The sequence below is a fragment of the Phyllostomus hastatus genome, unplaced genomic scaffold (genome assembly GCF_019186645.2).
Source record: "Phyllostomus hastatus isolate PE091 unplaced genomic scaffold, TTU_PhHast_1.1 phas_contig_17, whole genome shotgun sequence".
NCBI classification, from domain to species: Eukaryota; Metazoa; Chordata; class Mammalia; order Chiroptera; family Phyllostomidae; genus Phyllostomus; species Phyllostomus hastatus.
This window is the reverse complement of record NW_025333664.1, coordinates 40,434,995-40,456,911: the sequence shown is the minus strand read 5'-3', so window position 1 is coordinate 40,456,911 and position 21,917 is coordinate 40,434,995. Positions and strand designations below refer to the sequence as shown.

At 38.2% G+C, this 21,917-nt stretch overlaps 1 protein-coding gene across 1 annotated transcript in view; it reads right to left on the bottom strand.

Moving 5' to 3' along the window:
• The window catches only part of CFAP61 (cilia and flagella associated protein 61), a 418,587-nt gene that overhangs the window by 220,222 nt on the left and 176,448 nt on the right, over nucleotides 1-21,917 (bottom strand). Inside the window, exons 9-12 of the mRNA XM_045833360.1 lie at nucleotides 21,753-21,850; nucleotides 18,925-18,999; nucleotides 14,294-14,472; nucleotides 12,496-12,535 (exon numbers count right to left, since the gene is read on the bottom strand). Coding sequence (XP_045689316.1) covers nucleotides 12,496-12,535; nucleotides 14,294-14,472; nucleotides 18,925-18,999; nucleotides 21,753-21,850 — 392 coding nt within the window. The remainder of the gene's footprint in view (nucleotides 1-12,495; nucleotides 12,536-14,293; nucleotides 14,473-18,924; nucleotides 19,000-21,752; nucleotides 21,851-21,917) is intronic.

Sequence of the window (21,917 nt, the reverse complement as noted above, 5' to 3'; positions counted from 1 at the left end):
CACAGTGCAGTGATGTGGGTTGCCTCGCCCTCATAAATACCTAAGGCTCTGTCCCTAACAACAGAATAGATGTGCCAAGACAAAGAAATATGGCCCAAATGAAAGAACAGATCAAAACTCCAGAAAAAATACAACTACGTGATGAAGAGATAGCCAACCTATCAGATGCAGAGTTCAAAATGCTGGTAATCAGAATACTCACAGAAATGGTTGAGTATGGTTGCAAAATAGAGGAAAGAGTGAAATCTATGAAAAGTGAATTCAAGAAAAATGCACAGGGAACCAACAGTGAAGGGAAGGAAACCAGGCCTTAAATCAATGGTTTGGAGCAGAAGGAAGAAATAAACATTCAACCAGAACAGAATGAGGAAACAAGAATTCAAAAATATGAGGAGAGGCTTAGGGACCTAGAGGACAACTTCAAACGTTCCAACATTTGAATCATAGGGGTGCCAGAAGGAGAAGAGGGAGAGTAAGAAATTGAAAACTTATTTAAAAGAATAATGAAAAACTTCTCTAATCTGGCAAAGAAAACAAACTTCCAGGAAGTCCATGAAACTCAGAGTCCCAAAGAAGTTGGACCCAAAGAGGAACACACCAAGGCACATCATCATTAGGTACCCAAGATTAAAGATAAGGAGAGAATCCTAAAAGCAGCAAGAGGAAAGAAGAGAGTTACCTACAAAGTAGTTCCCATCAGACTGTCAGCTGATTTCTCAAAAGAAACCTTGCAGACAAGAAAGTGCTGGAAGAAGTATTCCAAGCCCTGAAATGCAAGGACTTCCATCCAAGACTACTCTATTCAGCAAAGCTATCATCTGGAACAGGAGGGCAGATAAAGTGCTTTCCAGATAAGGTCAAGTTAAAGGAGTTCATCATCACCAAGCCCTTATCACATGAAATGTTAAAGGGAATTATCTAAGAAAAAGAAGATCACAACTATAAACAGTAAAATGACAATGATACACCTATCAACAACCAACCTAAAAACAAAAACAAACTAAGCACACAACTAAAACAGGAACAGAAGCCTCAAAATGGAGATCACATGGAGGGTTATCAGTGGGGAGGGGTGGGGGGAGAATGTGGAAAAAGATACAGGAAATAAGAAGCATAAATAGTAGGCACAAAATACACAGGGGGAGGTTAAGAATAGTATAGGAAATGTAGAAGCCAAAGAACTTTTATGTATGATCCATGGACATGAACTAAGGAGGTGGGAGGATGTGAAAGAGGGGGGAGCTTCAGGATAGAGGGGAAAAAAGGTGGGATAATGGGACAACTGTAACAGCATAATCAAAATATATTTAAAAATAAAATTTAAGAAAGGAAAATATAATGAAGGAGAACTTCCTTAATATGATGAAAAAAATTGACTTCCAGAAAGTCAAGAAAGCTCAGAGAATCCCAAAAAAGTTGGACCCAAGGAAGCACACACCTAGGTACATCATAATTAAGTTACCCAAGATTAAAGATAAGGAGACAATCTTAAAAGCAGCAAGAGAAAACGAGACAGTTACCTACAAAGGTATTTCCATGAGATTATCACCTGATTTCTCAAAAGAAATCTTACAGGCAAGAAGAGGCTAGAAAGAAGTATTTGGGGTCATGAAAGGCAAGGGCCTCCATCCAAGATTACTCTATCCAGCAAAGCTATCATTTAGAATGGGAAGGCAAATAAAGTGCTTACCAATAAGGTCAAGTTAAAAGAGTTCATCATCACCAAGCCCTTACATGAAATATTAAAGGGACTTATGTAAGAAAAAGAAGATCAAAACTATGAACAGTAAAATGACAACAAACTCACAACTACTACAACCAAACCTAACAAAAAATAATGAAGCAAGCAAGCAACTAGAATTGGAACAGATCCATAGAAATGGAGATCACATGGAGGGTTATCAGCAGGGAGGCTGAGAGGGGTAAATAGGGGGAAAGGTACGGAGAACAGGAAGCATAAATGGTAAGTACAAAACAGACGGGAGAGGTTAAGAATAGTATGGGAAATGGAGAAGCCAAAGAATTAATATGTATGACCAATGTACGTGAGCTAAAATGATGGAATGATAGTGGGAGTGGAGGTACAGAGTGGAGGAGAATAAAGGGGAGAAGAAAATGGGACACCTGTAATAGATAATCAATAAAATATATTTAAAAACCTATAGCCAACATCACACTCAATTAGGAAAATACTAAGAGAGTTTCCCTTAGTTCAGGAACAAGACAGGGATGACCAGTTTCACTGCTCTTATTCAACATAGGAAGTGTTAGCCACAGTGATCTGACAAGAAGAAATAAAAGTTACCCAAACTGGAAAGTGGAAGTAAAAACTGTCATTATTTTCAGACAACATGATATTATACAGAAGAAACCCTAAGGACTCCACCAAAAAACCACTAGATCTAATAAATGAATTTGGCAAAGTAGCAGGATACAAAATCAATACTTGGAGATCAATGGCATTTTTATATGCTGATAATGAAGTATTTGAAGGAGAAAGTAAAGAAACAATCCCATTTACTATTGCAAGAAAAAAATAGGGTACCTAGGAACAGATTTAACCAAGGAAGTAAAAGACCTGTACCCAGAAAACTACAGGACACTTAAGAGAGAAATTGAGGAAGACAGAAATAAGTGGAAGCATATACTGTATTCATGGATTGAAAGAATTAACATCATTAAAATGTCCATACTACCCAAAGAAATCTATAAATTTAACACAATTCCTATTAAAATACCAATGGCATATTTCACACATCTAAAACAAACATTCCAACAATTTATATGGAACCAAAGAAGACTCTGAATAGCTTCAGCAATCTTAAGAAAAAAGATTGCAGGTATCATAATGACTGATATCAAACTATAAGGCTACTATAATCAAAACACTCTGGTATTGGCATAAGAACAGAAATATAAGTCAACGGAACACAGCAGAGAGCCCAGATATTAACCCACATGTTTATGTTCAGTTGATATTTGACAAAGGAGACAAGAACATACAATGGAGTAAAGATAGTTTCTTCAATAAATGGTGTTAGGAAAACTGGACTGGTATATGCAAATAATGAAACTAGAACACCACCAACTTATACCATACACAAGAATAAACTCAAAATGGATAAAAGATTTAAATGTAAGTCATGAATCCATCAAGATCATAGAAGAAAACACAGGCACTAAAATCTCAGATATCTTTCACAGTAATATTTTTGCTGATATGTCTCCTAGGGTAAGGGAAACAAAGAAAAAATAAACAAATGGGACCATATCAAATTAAAAAGCTTCTGAATGCTAAAGAAACCATTAACAAGATAAAAAGGGAACCCATTGTATTTGAGAGGATATTCTCCAATGATACATCTGATAAGGGTTTAATCTCCAAAATATATAAATAATTAATACAACTCAAAACCAGAAGACAATCAAATTTAAAAAATGGGCAAAGGATGTGAATAGACACTTCTCCAAAGAAGACAAACAAACGGCCCAAGACATATAAAAAAATTCTCAACATCTCTAATCATCACAGAGATGCAAATTAAAACCACAGTGAGATATCACCTCACACCTATAAGACTGGATACCATCAATAAGTCTCAAACAACAAGTGCTGGAGAAGTTGTGGAGAAAAGGGAACCCTAGTGCACTGTTGGTGGCAATGCAGACTGGTGCAGCCACTGTGGAAAACAGTATGGAGTATCCTAAAATAATTGGAAATGGAACCCCCTTTTGATCCAATGTTCCAATTTCTGGGAATATATCTTAACAATCCAGAAATACCAATTTTAAAAAAATATGGACACCTATGTTCATAGCACTGTTATTGATAATAGCCAAGATCTGGAATCAGCTTAAGTGCCCACCAGTAGAACAGTGGATAAGAAAGCTGTGGCACATTTATGCAATGGAATACTACACAGTAATAAAAAGAGGGAATTCTTACTGTTTGCAACAGCATGTATGGACCTGGAGAATATTATGCTAAGTGAAATAAGCCAGGAACTGAAAGAAAAATACTGTATGATCTCAGTTATATGTAGAATGTAATGCACAAAATATACTAACAAATAAAATAGGAACAGGAGGACAGTTACATGGAATTAACTGACAGCTGCCAGAGGGGGAGTGGGGACCAGATGAAAGATAGATGGTGAATGGATTAGCCTAAGAACATACATGTATGACCCATGAACATGGACAACAATGAGGGGATTGCTTGAAGGTAGGGATGCGGGCTGGGTGGAGGAGGTCAAAGAGAGAGAAACTGGGGACAACTGTAATAGCATAAACAATAAAATAGAATAAAAAGAAAATATAAATGCAGATCAACTGATGAAAAGTTACTGATTGTATTGATATAAACTATAAGTTTAAAGTACACATTGGATTTCAAAAACAGAATAAGAGTGTAAAATATCTCACTAATAATTTTTCATTCTGATTGCATGTTGAAATGATTAAATTTTGGACATATTGAGTTAAATATAATATATTATTAAGTTGGAGTTCACCTGTGTCTTTTTATTTTTTTTAATGTGGCTGATGGAACATTTAGAATAACTACTTATTTGGATTGATTTCATTGTGTGTCGGACACTGGTACCCTAGGTTGTCTGTGCTCCACACATTCCACTTAACCCTCTGCCAGGTGCCTGCAGAAGCAGCCTGTTCTTCCCAAAGCTAATTTGCCCCTTTGGGATCTGGCCTTTTCCTGAACCCTATGAAGGTATTACCTGTGCTAATGTAAAACCCTGGTGACATTTGTGCAACCCAAAGTCATGAGCCATTGTTTGACCTAATCTTCCTTTTTTCTAGCAAAGTAACACAATTCCTTTTGGGGACTTTAATATCAAGTTATTGAATACTAGGAGCTGAAAATAAGGACTGGTTTCCAAGTCCTAGTGGGCTTCCTCTGGGAGAAGGAAACTATAATGAGTTGCTTTGACTTGAACCTGAAGTTCTATGAATGACATAATGAAGGTATCTTGTTTCTGTTTCCCCATATCCTGAAATAAAATCAAATTTAAAATAAACATGTCTTTTAACTTTTTAATCCAGCATTGCTTTTGTAATGCTGAAAATCTGCCTTTACATGTTATTCAAAATAGAAATAAATAAACTTAGTGGAATGACTTTGCGGCATCTCTGAGGGAAATCAACAGTGTTAATCCTGTTTTAGGGTAATCTCCATTGCTTTATGAGCTTCAAAATGCCTTAATATTAACTCAAAAAATATGATAGAAAACATTATGGCAAGACTTTGTTATACTAAAAATGGGGAAATACAATCTATAATCACATACCTTTCAGGTAAAATAATTAAACTGTATTTATTTTTTGCCTCAGGATAAAGAATATTTGGGCAAAATAAAGAAGTGGGGGTGTGGGGCTAAGATGGCGTCGGAGTAGGAAGGAGCAGATTCGGCTTCCCTCTGCTCAGGGGAGAAAATCCGGACCGATCTATGGAGTAGAGAAGCAAGCAACCAACATACTTCAGCATTTGTGAAAATAGGGGACCAAGGATTGTGGTGGAACCGAAAAACCGGACCCTAAGAAGAGTGCTGCAACAAGTGAGACAAAATCCTGGATCTGTGAAAAGATCAAAGTTGAACCCAAAGAAGGGGCATCACAACAGCTGGGACAGTGAGATAAATTTCACTCTGCTATTACAGAGAATCTGCAAGTTATTGCATATTTGTATTATTATTATTTCTCCAGTATTCCTACATCTTTTTAAATAGTATTTTGGTATCCCTCTTCTTTTTGTATAGTCTGCTCTGCTAGGCTGGATATATTGTATTATCTGACAGGGGATATATTGTATTATCTGAGATATCAGCTTTTCCCTGATATCTCTTTCCATACAGTATTGCTAATCTACTGTCCTTTAACTCACCTGTGTCCCATTAGCACACTACTCCAGGTTCTGTACTCCCTATTCTTGTTACCTAGATCTCATAGATTCCATCATATGATTGTTGCCATAATATTATTGTAAATAACTGATGTTCCATGCAATTGTAATTACTTCACAACACCCCCCCCAGATCTTAGCCCATTTCAAAGTTTCCTCAACTCTATTACTGTAGTGGTTAAGTCTATTCTTTCACACACTACACCTATTTACTATCCTTTTCTCTCACCTTACCTCAGAATCTGACCTCCACAACCTCCCTGCTTTATAGATCCAACTCACAATCCTTCCTTCCCCAACAAGAGTCTTATCTTCTTCCCATCCTTTCTAAAAATCAGCTAGCTGGGTGGAAGATCACGGTTAACACCATACATAGTCAAACGATCTCCTATCTCTTCCCTACTTGCTACTACTGTAAATATCATAGAATTCTCTGTTGCTGTCTTAAACCATTTTGCCTTCACCCTCCAATTGATGACAAAAAAGAATAGGTGGAGGTGGTAAACACTAGGATACCCAGTGGAAGAGGAAACACAACAAGAAAGGAACCACTAACAGAAAACAACAGAAGAAGGTGAAGAAGGGAGTGGAAACCACACAAACCTCAATCCAGAACCTATCTGGAAATACAACTAAATAGTAGAGACAGTACCCAATACAAACAACTGAACAAGAGCAAGAGAGAATTCTTTAAACCTTATACACATGGAAGAACCAGCTTCAACACAACCTGCCCTGACGAGCACAACAAAATACAGGAGGTGGTGGACAGAGTGACCCTCATTTAACCAGCTGGTGGGAAGGAACCACCAAAGAAAGACTCAACAACAATCAAAACCCAAAGGCAAACACAAAGCCAACTTAAATGACAGCCCAAGACCAGTGAGCTTGGGAGATCAAGGAAACTGCACCACTGAAACTCACTGCTATTCTACCACAGAAGTTCACACCACAAACCCAGGGAGCCAGAACAGATCAATTTAAGAAGCTGAGGCTAACAAGAGTCTCACAAACAATGGGAAGACAAAGAAACAATCCCCAAATGAAAGGAGGAAGCCTCAGAAAGAATGCTAAATGAAATAGAGGCAATTCAACTATCAGATATTGAGTTCAAAGCAATGATCATCAGGAAGCTCAATGAGCTCAAAATGAGCTCCCAGAAACTAAAGGGAAGCTACAATGAACTCACTGAAAACTACATCACCATGAAAAAGGAAATAGAAACTCTCAGCAAGGGCCAAGAGGAAATGAAGAATACAATTTCGGAACTGAAAAACAGTAGAAGGAATGAAAAGCAGGATCGATGAAGCAGAAGATCAGATCAGTGAGCTAGAGGACAAAGTAGAAGAAAACACCCAGAAAGAGCAAGAAAAGAAAAAGAGGCTCAGAAAGAATGAAGAGGGATTAAGAGAAATGCAAGAAAATATGAAATGTAATAATATCCATATAATAGGGATACCAGGAGAAGAAGAAGAGCAAGGGATAGAAAACCTATTTGAAAAAGTAATGATGGAAAACTTCCCTAATTTGATGAGAGAAAAAGTCACACAAATCCAGGAAACACAGAGAGTCCCAATCAAGAGGAACCCAAAGAGACCCACCTCAAGACACATCATAATTAAAATGGCAAAATTTCAAGACAAAGGGAGAACCTTAAAGGCGACAAACAGGGGAGAAACAGGAAGTAACATACAAGGGAGCCCCAATAAGGTTAGCTGCTGACTTCTCAATGGAAACGCTCCAAGCCAGAGGAGAATGGCAAGAAATATTCCAAGTAATGAGAACCAGAGGTCTGCAACCCAGGCTACTTTACCCAGTAAGGTTCTCAATCAAGATAGAAGGCCAAATAAGGAGCTGCTCAGAAAAAAGGGGTCTAAAGAATACACCTCCACTAAACCAGCTCTTCAAGAGATGCTAAAGGGAGTGCTTTAAGGAAAGAAAGGAAAAGAGAGAGTGAGAGAGGAACACATGTACATAAAAGGCAATGAATAAGTACCTATCAATAATAACCTTAAATGTAAATGGATTAAATGCTCCAATCAAAAGACATAGAATAGCTGATTGGATAAGAAAACATGACCCACACATATGCTGCCTACAAGAGACCCACCTCAGGATAAAAGACCTACACAGGCTGAAAGTGAAGGGCTGGAAACAAATTTTCCAAGCAAATGGACAGGAAAAAAAAGCCGAGGTAGCAATACTCATATCTGACAAAATAGACTTCCAAAAAAGGGCCATAAAGAGAGACCCAGAAGGTCATTTCATAATACTCAAGGGAAGAATCCATCAAGAAGACATAAATATTGTAAATATATATGCACCCAACATAAGAGCACCCAAATACATAAAGAAAATCTTAGAGGACTTCAAGAAAGATATTGACAGCAACACAAATATTGTGGGGGATTTTAACACCACACTATCAAAAATGGAAAAATCTTCCAAACAAAATATCAACAAAGATATTGTGGCATTGAACAATACCCTAGATAAAATGGGCTTTACTGATAAATACAGAACCCTCCATCCCAAAGATGCTAAATACACATTGTTTTCAAATGTACATGGAATATTTTCAAACATTGACCACAGGATAGGACACAAACCAAGCCTCAACAATTTCAAAAAATTTGAAATCATACCAAGCATTTTCTCGGACCACAAGGGACTGAAGCTAGAAACCAACTTGAAGGAAAAAAAAACCCAAAACACTACAAATCATGGAGATTAAATAGCATGCTATTAAACAATGAATGGGTCAAGAATGATATTAGGGGAGAAATCAAAAGGTTTCTCGAAACAAATGAAAATGAACTCACAACAACCCAAAACTTATGGGACACAGCCAAGGTAGTCCTGAGAGGGAAGTTCATAGCGACACAGGCCCACCTAAAAAAGTTAGAAACATTCCAAACAAACAACCTAACCCTACATCTACAAGAACTCGAGGAACAACAACAAAGACAGCCCAGAGCAAACAGAAAGAAGGAAATATCCAAGATCAGAGCAGAATTAAATGACATAGAGACTAAAAGCACAATTCTAAGGATCAATGAATCCAAGAGCTGGTTCTTTGAAAAGATAAACAAAATCGACAAGCCTTTAAGCAGACTCATCAAGAAAAAAAAGAGAGAAGACCCAAATAAACACAATCAGAAATGAAAGAGGAGAGATTACAACAGATACCTCAGAAATACAAAGGATTATAAGAAATTACTAGGAAGAACGGTACGCCAAGAAATTTGAAAACCTAGATGAAATGGACAAGTTTCTAGAAAAATGTAATCTTACAAAACTCAATAAAAAAGAAGCAGAAAGCCAGAACAAACCAATAACAGCAAAAGAAATTGAAGCAGTAATCAAAAAACTCCCAACACACAAAATCCCTGAACCAGATGGTTTCACAGGAGAATTCCACAAAGCATTTAAGGAAGAGCTAACCCCTATCCTTCACAGACTATTCCAAAATATCCAAAAAGATGGGAGTCTCCCAAACTCGTTTTATGAGGCCAACATCATTCTAATTCCAAAACCAGATAAAGACACAACAAAGAAAGAAAACTTCAGGCCAATATCGCTGATGAACATTGACACTAAAATCCTCAACAAAATACTGGCAAACCGCATCCAACAGTACATTAAAAAGATCATACACCATGACCAAGTGGGATTCATTCCAGGGATGCAAGGATGGTACAATATTCGCAAATCAGTAAATATAATACATCACATAAACAACAGCAAAGACAAAAACCACATGATCACATCAATAGATGTAGAAAAAGCATTTGATAAGGTACAGCACCCATTTATGATAAAAACACTCTGCAAAGTGGGAATAGAGGGAACATTCCTCAACATAATAAAGGCCATATATGAGAGACCTACAGCGAACATCATACTCAATGGGCAAAAATTAAAATCTTTTCCACTAAGATCAGGAACAAGACAAGGATGTCCACTTTCACCACTTCTATTCAATTTAGTACTGGGAGTTTTAGCCACGGCGATCAGACAAGAAAAAGAAATAAAAGGCATCCAAATCAGAAAGGAGGAAACAAAACTGTCAGTGTTTGCAGATGACATGATAGTATACATAGAAAATCCTATAGACTCCACCAAAAACCTGCTTGACCTAATAAATGAATTTGGCAAAACAGCAGGATACAGAGTCAATATCCAGAAATCAAAGGCATTTCTGTACACCAACAATGAAACAGCAGAAGCAGAAATCAAGAAAAAAATGCCATTTGAAATAGCAAAAAGAAAAATAAAATACCTAGGAATAAACCTAACCAAAGAGGTAAAAGACCTTTATTCAAAAAACTACATAACACTCAGGAAAGAAATCAAGGAAGACACAAACAAATGGAAACATATACCGTGTTCATGGATTGGAAGAATTAATATCATCAACATGTCCATACTACCCCCCAAAATTGACACATTCAATGCAATACCTATTAAAGTACCAATGGCTTATTTCACAGACATAGAACAAACACTTCAAAAATTTAAATGGAACCATAAACAACCCTGAATAGCTGCTGCAATTTTGAGAAAGAAGAGTAAAGTAGGAGGGATCACAATAGTTGACACTAAACTATACTACAAGTCCACTGTAATCAAAACAGCCTGGTACTGGCATAAAAACAGGAACATGGACCAATGGAACAGAACAGAGAGCCCAGAGATAAACCCAGGTCTCTATGGTCAGGTAATATTTGACAAAGGAAGCAGCAACATAAAATGGAATAAAAATAACTTCTTCAACAAATGGTGTTGGGAGAACTGGACAGCCACGTGCAAAAAAAATGAAATTAGAGCACCAACTTACACCATACACAAAAATAAATTCAAGGTAGATAAAAGACTTAAATATAATCCATGACACCATTAAAGTCCTAGAGGAGAACGTAGGTAGGAAAATCTCAGATATTTCATGCAGAAACTTTTTTACTGACATGTCCCCTAGAGCAATGGACGTAAAGGAAAGAATAAACAAATGGGACCTCCTCAAAATAAAAAGCTTTTGCACAGCTAAAGAAAACAGTATCAAAATAAAAAGAGAACCAACTGTATGGGAAAACATATTTGCCAATGATACCTCAGACAAGGGTCTAATCTCCAAAATATATAAAGAACTTACACGACTACACTCTAAGAAGACAAACAATCCAATTAAAACATGGGCAAAGGACTTGAACAGACACTTCTCCAAGGAGGACATACAGAAGATCCAAAGACACATGAAACAATGTTCAATATCTCTAGCTATCAGAGAGATGCAAATTAAAACCACAATGAGATACCATTTCACACCAGTCAGAATGGCCATCATAAACAAAGCAACAAACAACAAGTGTTGGAGAGGTTGTGAAGAAAAGGGGACCCTAGTGCACTGCTGGTGGGACTGCAGACTGGTACAACCACTATGGAAAGCAGTATAGAACTTCCTCAGAAAACTAAAAATGGATCTGCCTTTTGACCCTGCAATTCCACTGCTGGGACTATATCCTAAGAACACTAAAACACCAATACAATAGAACCTTTGCACCCCGATGTTCATAGCAGCACAATTTACAATAGCTAGATGCTGGAAGCAACCTAGATGCCCATCAGTAAATGAATGGATCAAAAAACTATGGTACATTTACACAATGGAATCTATGCAGCAGAAAGAAAGAAGGAGCTCCTACCCTTTGCAACAGCATGGATGGAGCTGGAAAGCATTATGCTAAGTGAAACAAGCCAGGCAGTGAAAGACAAATACCATATGATCTCACCTTTAACAGGAACCTAAACAACAAAACAAAGAAACAAGCAAAATATAACCAAAGACACTGAAATAGGAGACAGACTGACAGCGACCAGAGGGGAGAGAAGAGGAAATTTCATGGGAGAATGGGAAGGGTTTACAGGAACAAATTTAAAGGACACATGGACAAAAGCTAGGGGGAGGATGGTAATGGGAGGGAAGTGGGAAGGGTTGGTTGGGTGGGCTGGAATGGGAGTAAAAGGGAGAAAACTGTTCTTGGACAATGATTAAAATAAAATTTTAAAAAAAGAAGTAGATACTGTGCTATTAATTTAGCCAACTGAAGAAGTACAGTTGTTAACTGACAGGCCAACATGGAAAAAGCTTTTATAAAAACTCGTTCTATTCTTCAGTTACCTCTCTTCCCCACTTTCTTCCTTCCAATACCCTGATAAAAGGTTAGTTAGATCTCTATCCCTTGACAAAAATGAAACAAAAGTGGAGAAAGAGGCCAGGACTCCCTGAAATGGAGTATCTTATTTGTACATGGATGTTTGCCTGGGGGGAGCTATATCAAAAAGAAATTATGCATTGAAAGAAAGCTATTAAAACAGCATGATTTAAAAAGTTAACAAAAATGACAATATTTTCTATTTTTAAGAGTACATGACATGTCAGTCATCCTTATTATCAGAACACAGAATCAGATGAAACCCCTACATTCATAGCATTTTAAATGTCTGGACAATGAATATGGCATTTCACTTTTCTAGCTTACGAAACCAATTATGTTACTTAAAATTCAGCAAGTACTTACAGGAAAGAGACTGAAAACAAAATCCATAAAGTCCAATGACCTGTAAAAACATCAGACATTGTCACTGACCTGCAAGCAAATCAGTTCAGTATATATTTAAGATTTTTTACCACTTTCTCCCCCTCAGGCAGTGATTAGCCAACCACTAGTCAGAATCTGTGTCTGGCTGAACCTTAATTAGTTGCAGAAGTCACAAGCTTCAAACATTTGTAATAAAGTATTTTTCTAAAACTGAAGGCACTATTATTGCAATTAAAAATCTCTGCACATTCAAAAAGCAAAACAGTCACTCTGTGAACATGATCCCTCCCTGCCTCTTTAGAAAAGAAGAGGAGGAGGGGCAGATGTGGGCATATTATAAGCTACTCTGATCTTTTCTATATGCAAAAGATATACACTAGCTGCAGATGTATATTCACAGGCAAACCATAGTGGGTCACTGAATTTCTGTCTGAAAATTCAAAAATCACATTCCAAACACAATCATATCTGAATGCACAGGGGAAAGCAATAATACACAACAAATTTAGAAGGATTTATAGGCCTTTTAAATGTCTATGCTATAATTAAATTTAAAGGATTTCCTTTTTCAACCTTCCAGATGTCCAAAGAAATTTAAAATTTAAGAGGAAAAAAGTATAAGTAAAACATAGTTCTAAGTAAGGCTAGGAGACTGGAAATGTGTTTAAATACATCCTCTAAAATGAAATTTCCAGTGGTGCTCTTGGTCACCTAAAAGATGCTCCAAAGCATTTCAGTATATCAAATGGGCCAGTTTATTCCTCTTTAAGATTGGCTGGGGAAAAAATGGTGGAGTATGTGGGCACCCTGAAGAAGGTGTGAAATCTAGGCACTGAGGGCAGGGATTCATGTTCAAACTACAAGGGGCAGCAAGTACTGAACAAATAGGTATTCTAGAGGGACAGGAAGTGGGATGGTTCAGTCATCTGCATTGCCACCATGACTCCTTCCAGCAGCTGCCCTAGATTGTTGTTTGGTGTCCCACTAACCCTTTCTCAGATTACTTTTGGGTGAAGCTTTAGCACCAGATCCTGCAGGGAGCATGAGGTAAGGAACTAAGCTGTTTAGCGTGGCCCCTGACATCAGATCAAAGATGAGCACACAGCCTGATCAGACCCAGTGGGGCTTTGGCTGGAAAGCTAAGCCCAAACCAGAGTGTTTTCCTCATGAGTTTTTGGTGCAGAGCCTGAGCCTACAGTCCACTTTTAGCCCCAGATGGAGACAATGCTGTGAGGATAGGGCCAGCAGAAGAGGACCAGAGCTGGGAGGTGAGAAATTTGGTCCTTGATTGGGTTACATAAGTCCTCAATCAAGCCATACTGAAAATCAATCCTGACACTGGACTTACCCTTTGTTATGTAAGGCAATTATTCCACTTTCTCAAATCTAGATTGAGTTGAATTTTCTGTTACTTGCAATAACAACAACAAAAACAAAACCTCCAGACAAGTAGTACCTAAATCCAAAGTTTCTCCAAAATGACAACTTTAGAGAATGGGGAGCAGCACATGGTTACATAAGTGATAATTTTCCATATCCCCAACTGTGATATAGGTGATCCAGACCCTGGAGATCCCACTGCTATGAGCCTACTCAAATTTTATGGACTGGAATCTCTAGGAATGGGGTCAAGGAACCTATGCTTTTAAAAAAGCTTTCCAGGAGATTAGGATGTGTGGCTAGGTTTGGAAACCACTGGCTTTGAAATATTAAAATGTTGGGCCATCAACACCATAAGTGTCTTACCATAACAGACAACCTGGGGATCAATACTTGCCTTGCTTCATGTTTCTCATCAATACAAAACAGCTGAATACAAAAAGCAGAAGAGGCTCCCATGTAGATGGGGCGGAAGTAATTGGTCTCCTCAGGCAGTGAGATGGATGCTGAGCTCATATCACTGACACAGTAATTGGTATGTTCAGTATCTAGGACTTGACCAGGATTTCCCAAGTCCTAGAGCAAGGAGAGAGGAGGAACCACATGGGAATCCTATTTATTTTCTGCAATTTAATGGATTAGTGATTACATCATCTCTACATTTCTAGGACAAATGCAACTATATTACCTGAAACAAATTATCCTGAGCCAGGCCTAGTTTTAAAGAGATGTTCTTAATAAGATATTAAAAATTTATAAAAAGGACTGAAACAAGTTCTCCCATAAAGGTAAAAAAAAAGAATGGTTTCAGTTGGCTTTTGATATAGGAAGCATATTTTAACTGCATCACTGGTAGAGGTTAAAACATAGTAGTATTATATACATGTTAATTCCATAAATAAAATACATCTGTCCCCAAAAGTGTTTTCATTGTGAGTTTGTGCTACAAGAATTTTTGGATCTTGGGACTATTCAGGTGGTAGTAAGGTGGAGTCCAGGAGGTCCAACTGCCCAGAGCCACCAGGGAACTTAGCACTGAGTCCTTTTGACCTCTTTTTAGGGGTATCTAAGAAGATGTTATAGCTCAAATACAGGAAAATGATTCTTTCTGAGATCCTTCTTGGAGTTATTTTAAATCAAAGTAATACATGCATATAGTAAAACTTAAAATAATACTTGCACTAAAAACTTAAAAAGAAAAATCAGGAGCCCCCTCACCCCCAAGCTACTCTCCCCATTGGCTAGCACTTTCACCTTTCTCATTTCTTTTGCTATTTATCTCTATATTTTTGAATATGTGCTTATGCTGTTATTTCTTAATTGATCAGTGTTTGAAATTCCTTTCTGGCGTAACCCCCTTATACTACCCTCTTCCCCATATCTTATCTCCTCATTCTTCAACATAATTATAGCACAATTCATGGTTAAAACTAAGTATTTACATTATTACGAATATGTAGGTATCACTATTACTGGAGAAAGAAGTGTGATATAACTGTGTTCTCATCTGTGTACTTTGTTTTCATTCTCTTGGTTTCCTAATTTTTTTCATGTGCTTTGTCAGATTTGTTACGTGTTTGTCAATATTATTTTCCAAACAACCAAGCATTTGAGATAATACCATATATTTTGGACTATAAGACACACACACCCCAAATTTGGGAGGAATAATGGTTGTTAATGCTGCTTTTGAGTTCTGTTTATATTTACATTGGTGAAACATTATGTTATTAAATATTTTACCACATTTTTTTATTCAAAAATTTTTTTCCTATTTTCCTCCTCTAAAACCTAAGTGCATCTTATGGTCTAAAAATTACAGGTATATGACTTCATTTCTTCTCTCCCCTTCCTCTAATCTAGCCTTGCTCACCTGCCAGCTACACTACCTGCATTCTTGTTTTACAGCTTCTGTTTAAGTTCCAGGTCTTTTCATTGTATTCTTTGTTCATGATTTATGCCCTTTTATAACTAAAGAACTTTTCTAGCTTCCTAAAATCAACTGTGCTTGGTAGGTAGCAAAAGACTCAACAGCTAACAAGGCACTTCATGGGGGAATCAAGTACAGACCTGGCATTTTACTGGGCAATCACCTCCAGGGACATTATCTAGATGCTTTTCTGTGGGCCTATCAGGTTTCCAGGGTAATTAAGTCCTCCAATCACCTACATGAGGCACTTGGTAGGCAAAATGGTGGTCTCCAAAGATGTGCGCATGGCCTAATCCCCAGAACCTGTTGATGTTACTTGACAGGGTAAAAGAGACTTTGCAGATGTTATTAAATTGAGGATTTTGAGACAAGGAGATTATTTTAGATTATCTGGGTAGGCACAAAGCATAAGAATCCTTCCTTGTAAGAGAAAGGCAGGAGGGTCAGAATCAAAGAGAGATTGGAAAATGTCATGCTACTAGCTTTGAAGATGGAGAGAGGGGCTACATGCCAAGGAACGCAAGTGGTTTCTAGAAGCTGGCAAGGGAATACATTCTCTCCTAGAGCCTCCAGTAGGAATAGGGCCCTGGCTACACCTGGATCTTAGCACAATAAGACCTGTTTGGGTGTCTGACATTCAGAACTGCAAGTCAATACATTTATGTTATCTTAAGCCACTAAGTTTGGGGTAATTTGTTATAGTAGCAATAAAAAAACACTAATACAGAGACCTGAATTTTGGCATTTGGATGAGATGCCAGGAGGAGAGGTTCAGGGGTTACTCCATTTGAAAGAGAAAATTCCATTTATTCTTCTATTCTCTATGTTCCCCCTTTACACAGCCTCATATGTAGAATCTGAACCTGAATTTGGAGAGGCTTCTGTTCAATCTCTCTTAAGAATAGTTATCTGGTTGTTTCACTTGGGGGATAGATGACAAGTTAAGTACTGTTTTCAAAGAATCTAATGCCCCCAACCCTCCAGAGCAGACAGTCAAGAAGACCCCATGTTTCAGACCAGTCATTGCCCCACCTTCCACAGAAGCTCCAGGTCCCAAGTTTCACCTTTTCAGCAGTACTAAACCAGTGTAAACTCCACCATTGATTTTCTTCACTTGAAACATTTTAAAGTATTCATCTTGTAACATCTCCTCTCCCAGTCTCATAGTCTTTGTAAATATGGGCCCTTTTTATTCTTTTACACGATCATTTGTCACTTCAGTGTTCTTTTTTTCCCCAGAAGGAAAAGGAGATAAACATGGGAAATCAATTCACCTTGTTGACCCAGATGCCCTCTGGGGTTCCCATACTTTGAATCAGTGAGGACTGTCCTGTGTGCTCACCACATCCTTGTTTGGGTTCCCAAAGGAATGGTTACCATTTCAGAAATCCTGAAGAGAAAACTGCTCCCCTCTGCTGTATGTCTAACTTTACCAAAGCATGGGGAGTAAATGCCTTAATGTGGGTTTCCCCAGAAGCAAACTCAGAGCATACTTTATTTGGGGAGTAATAACAGGAAATTCTGTGAGGGGAAAAGGGAAGTGAAGTGAGGAAGGGAAGGACACCAACACAGAGTGCTTAATGAGTGGATTACTACTGTGGACTCATTTCCGCCAAGATCTCTTGCAGACCATGAAGTACCCCCCTAAGAGGCAAAGGAATCGGGACACTGATTCTCTAGCTGACTTCAGTCATTAGCTGATGGTTGCTCCCCTAAAGATTCTGACCTGCCTGAAGGCACAACAGCAAAGAAAAACCAGGCACTTGAACTCCTCCTTCTCAGGGAGCTGAGGAATGAGCACTGTCAGAAGCATATGGGTAGGGGCCCCACGGTATATGTTGAAGTGAGATTCAGAAAATTGACCCTGTGCCTGCCTAGTGCACTCTTTCCAGCAGCACATCCTGCTCCAGGATTCATGCATTCTTGTCTCCTCCACGCACTTAGTCCATGAGGGCAGACTCTGCCCTAAGGGTGAGGCCTGCCTACTGCTAGGTATGTACATTTGATTCAGTTGGAGGAAGTAGTAAGTCCATTTTTGTTACACATCCAAACTTTGCTCAAGGTCAGGTTTAACAATAATTAAATGGTATCTTTATCTCTAGCTGACCTTGTAAAGACCTAATTGCTCAGTTCTGAAGGGGCGGGGGAGAATAATCTCCCTTCCCTCAGAATTCAAGTGTCTGAGATTAATGTTCAGTGAATTTGTCCCAGGACCTCCATGGAGATGACTCAATTTCCTCTTCCCTGTTCCGCCTTCAAGGACTCTGTAGATTTTGGGGCTGATTCATTCTGAGTCAGCTGACCTAACAATAACAGACACTTGAGAATCCACTGGAAGTTTAGAACTGTGCTCATCACTGAGGAATGAGCATGTCTGATCATTATCAATCTCCCACTTAAAACCTTCACAGCCTTCCTCTGCTACTTAGGAAAAGTTCAAAATCCAGATCACGGTCCACAGAGCCCTGCTGATTTCTACCTGAATCCTCAGGTTTCCAGCAGGAAACAGATCTTATATACCAATGGAGTGGACAAAGACAGTTTAACAAAGGACCATGTGTGAAGGTGTGTGCAGGGTAAAGGAAAACCAACAAAGATGAGGAAGTGCCCAGGGATAGCAACTGGCAAGATGCTACCACCCCTTGGCCTGAATCTATCACAGGAAGGAGCACTTACTAGAACCAAGGATGCAGATGAATGACATAACACATATTAAGTGTATGTATGAGAATATGTATGGACATATGATACATATAGTTGCAAAAAATTCTTACAAATGTTTTGCCCCTACAAAATGTTTTCTCTGTGGACAATGGGACAAAAGAGAAAAACTCTTAATTACTGAAAACTTTGTAAATAATTTATGTAGAAACTGTAACTTCTAGGTCTGAGCTGTAGAAGACAGAATAGAGGATTAATCACAGTAAAGTAAAAGTTAATCAAGGGAATTTTGTGGAGTAAGCCCTAAAGGAGGTGGCAGATGTAAACTTGTAGAGAGACTCAGGGAGCCTGGAGGAGAAAAGGTCAGACTCAAGTGACAAGGAGTGAACCACGTGGGGGCAAACCAGACAGCACGCAAAGCCCTGCACAAGCCCTACCTCTATTTCACTAGTAGTACCACTTTGGACTACTGGTAAAGGTTCCTCAATTGCGGCTTCTTCTGTGATTTTTTCCTGCAAACAACAATGGCAAAACATAGGAATTAATCAACTCCCAGAGTGGCTCAGAGCCTGAGCTTTGAAGCAAACTGCTTGGACTCAGATCCTGGTTCTAATGCTTACTGGTTGTGCGGCAGTGAGAATGTTATGGACCCTCAGTTTCCTCATCTGAGTAAAGGAGTTAAGAGCATCACTTACCTCATAAGGTTGTTATGAGAATAAAATCAGGATAAATAGGTAAGATGGATGCTTACAATGCTGGCACTCCTAATTCTCTGTAGATATTAATAATAATAACTAACATAAAATACTTTTATTCTCCTGTGCAAACTGAAAGCTCCACTAGGTTTTTAAAATTGCTTTAGTGAGGTATAACTGACATATAGTAAACTCCATATATTTAAAGTGTACCTTTTGAAAAGTTTTGATCTTTATGTATGCACCCATACAAATATCACAATAAAAATAATGAATATACACATCAGTCCTAAAAGCTCCTGTGTTTCTATGTGCCCTCCTCCCACCCTGTGCCAGTCTGCAATCCCATGCAAGCAATGATCTGCTTTTTATCATTATAAATTATATGCTGAGTCTATACATGGATCGTCTGTTCTGCTCCATTAATTTATTTGTTGACCTTGACATCATTATTACACTGTCTTAATTACAAGAAATTTATAATAAGTCTTGAAATCAGAAGTATTAGTCCTACAAGTTTGTTCTTTTTCCAAAGTTGGTTTGGCTACATAAGTCCTTTCCATTTACATATGAATTTTGCAATCAATCAATTTCTATAAAAATTTCTCCTGAAATTTTGACAGGGATTGCATTAATCAATTTGGGAAAAAATTAACATTTTGGCAATATTGAGTCTTCAAAACCATCAAAATGGAATATCAGGATATCTCTCCAATTATTTAAGTCTTATTATATTCTCTCAGAAATATTTTGTATTTTCCAGTATGCACAGATTTTAAACATCTTTTGTCAGATTTATCTCTAAGTATTTTGTACATTTGTACTATTGTAAATAATATTTATCTCAATTTCTATTTGTTCATTGCATATTAATTTTGCATATTTAGCAACTTGCCAAGTACTTATTAGTTCTAGTAGCTGTTTTATAGATTCTAGCTGATTATCTTCAAATAAAAGAGAGTCTTAATTCTTCTTTTTCAATCTAGATGCCTTTTATTTCTTTTCTCGTCTTTTCACATTGGCTTGAACCTTTAGTACAATTTTGAATAGAAGTGGTGAGAGGACATTCGTGCTTGGTTCGTGACCTTGGTGGAAGGTATTCAGTCTTTTACCATTAAGTATGATGTTAGCTATAGATTTTTCTAAAATAACCACCATCCAATTAAAGCACTTCTCTTTATCATTATTTTTCCACTATTTGATTATGATTGTATGATATATTTTTCTTCATGTTCCTTGTGCTCGCTATTTGTTGAGATTGTGACTATGGGTTTGTTGTTTTCATAAAATTTAGAATTTTTTTAGTTATTACTTATTCAAATGTTTTTGTTCCAACCTTTCTCTCCCCTTTTTTAAATGAACTCCAATTACATACATATTAGATACCTGAAGTTAACCCACAGCTAACTGACACACTGATCTTTTTTTAAATTCTCATTTCTATTTTAAGTTCGCTAATCTTTTTTACAGCAAAGTCTAATCTGTGATTAATCTTCCAGCACTAAGAAAAGTGCCTGACCATTTTAAGAGCTCAACCTCTGTACAGAGACTAAGTCAGCACTTGAAATATAACATCTAACCAGCTACCAATGGTCCTTTTGTGGTTTGTAGTATAAGAATGCATTTTCCATAGAGACAATATAAAAATTGAGAGGATAAGCCAGGTGGCCTAGTGCTAAGATAAATGTCCTCCCTCCTTCTTCTCCCCAAGATTTTCTTTGCATCAGTTGATGGGCAAGGAGAATGTTGTTTTGTCTAAGACTGGAATGGAGAAATTAAAGCAAGATGGGCACTACACTTGTCTGCCATTCTGGGTTCAGGAGTAGGTTCCAGGCCTAGCTGGATGGAGGAGTCAGGAACACCAGAAGCTGAAGGAGTTGTGTAGTGAAAAGCACCCTGGGAGTCTGGCCATACACAGTGCTGACGAAGGACCAGGCTGACAATGTCAGCCCATAAGTGAGCCCATGGCCCCCTTTTGTGTAGGTCTCTTTCTTTAGGTAAGGGCTGCAGAAGCAACAGAAGCAGAGTGCTATCAATGTCACCCTGGCAGCAGAAGGGAAGGGCTCCTGCTGAGGCTAAGCCGGGACAATGGAGCTAATAGCTCTCTAGGAATCTCTGTGGACATCTGTGTAGTCCACACAGCTTCCAATTGCAGGGTCCTACTGGGAAGGAAGGAAAGTGCTGTATTATTTGAATATGTGGATACTATGTAAGTCTCTTCAGAAAGTGTGAGCTTTTTAACTGGATTTAAGTGAGCAGCTTTATCAACCTCAGCCTCCTGAAATCAGGGAATGGGTGAGAAGGAAGGTAGAGAAGGGATGAAATTCCATTCTGAGTTGTATTCCTAAAGACAGCAGTGAGGCTCTACTATGTGTATTACAAACGTCTGTTTCCTCTGGGCTTGCTTTTTCCTCCACCTCACTGCTCCCAGTACTAGTCAGGCCTTTTTGGTATCAGAAGTTAGAACTTCTCAAATAACTTGAACACCAGAACCACCCATAACTGTGGCCACCCAAGCAGCCCCTAGGACTATCCCATGTCCCAGGCATGGGTACAATGATCTCTGTTACCTGAATACTTTTCCTTTCCCTGCCCTCTGGAGTGACAGGTTCCTGTGGCTCCTCCACTATTTTCTGGAAATCCTGGCTGCCACTCCTGAGCTCAGCATCTTTGAGAGAGAGAGGCAAAAGGGCAGGAAACGGATGATAAATATCTGCAGAACCACACAAAATTGG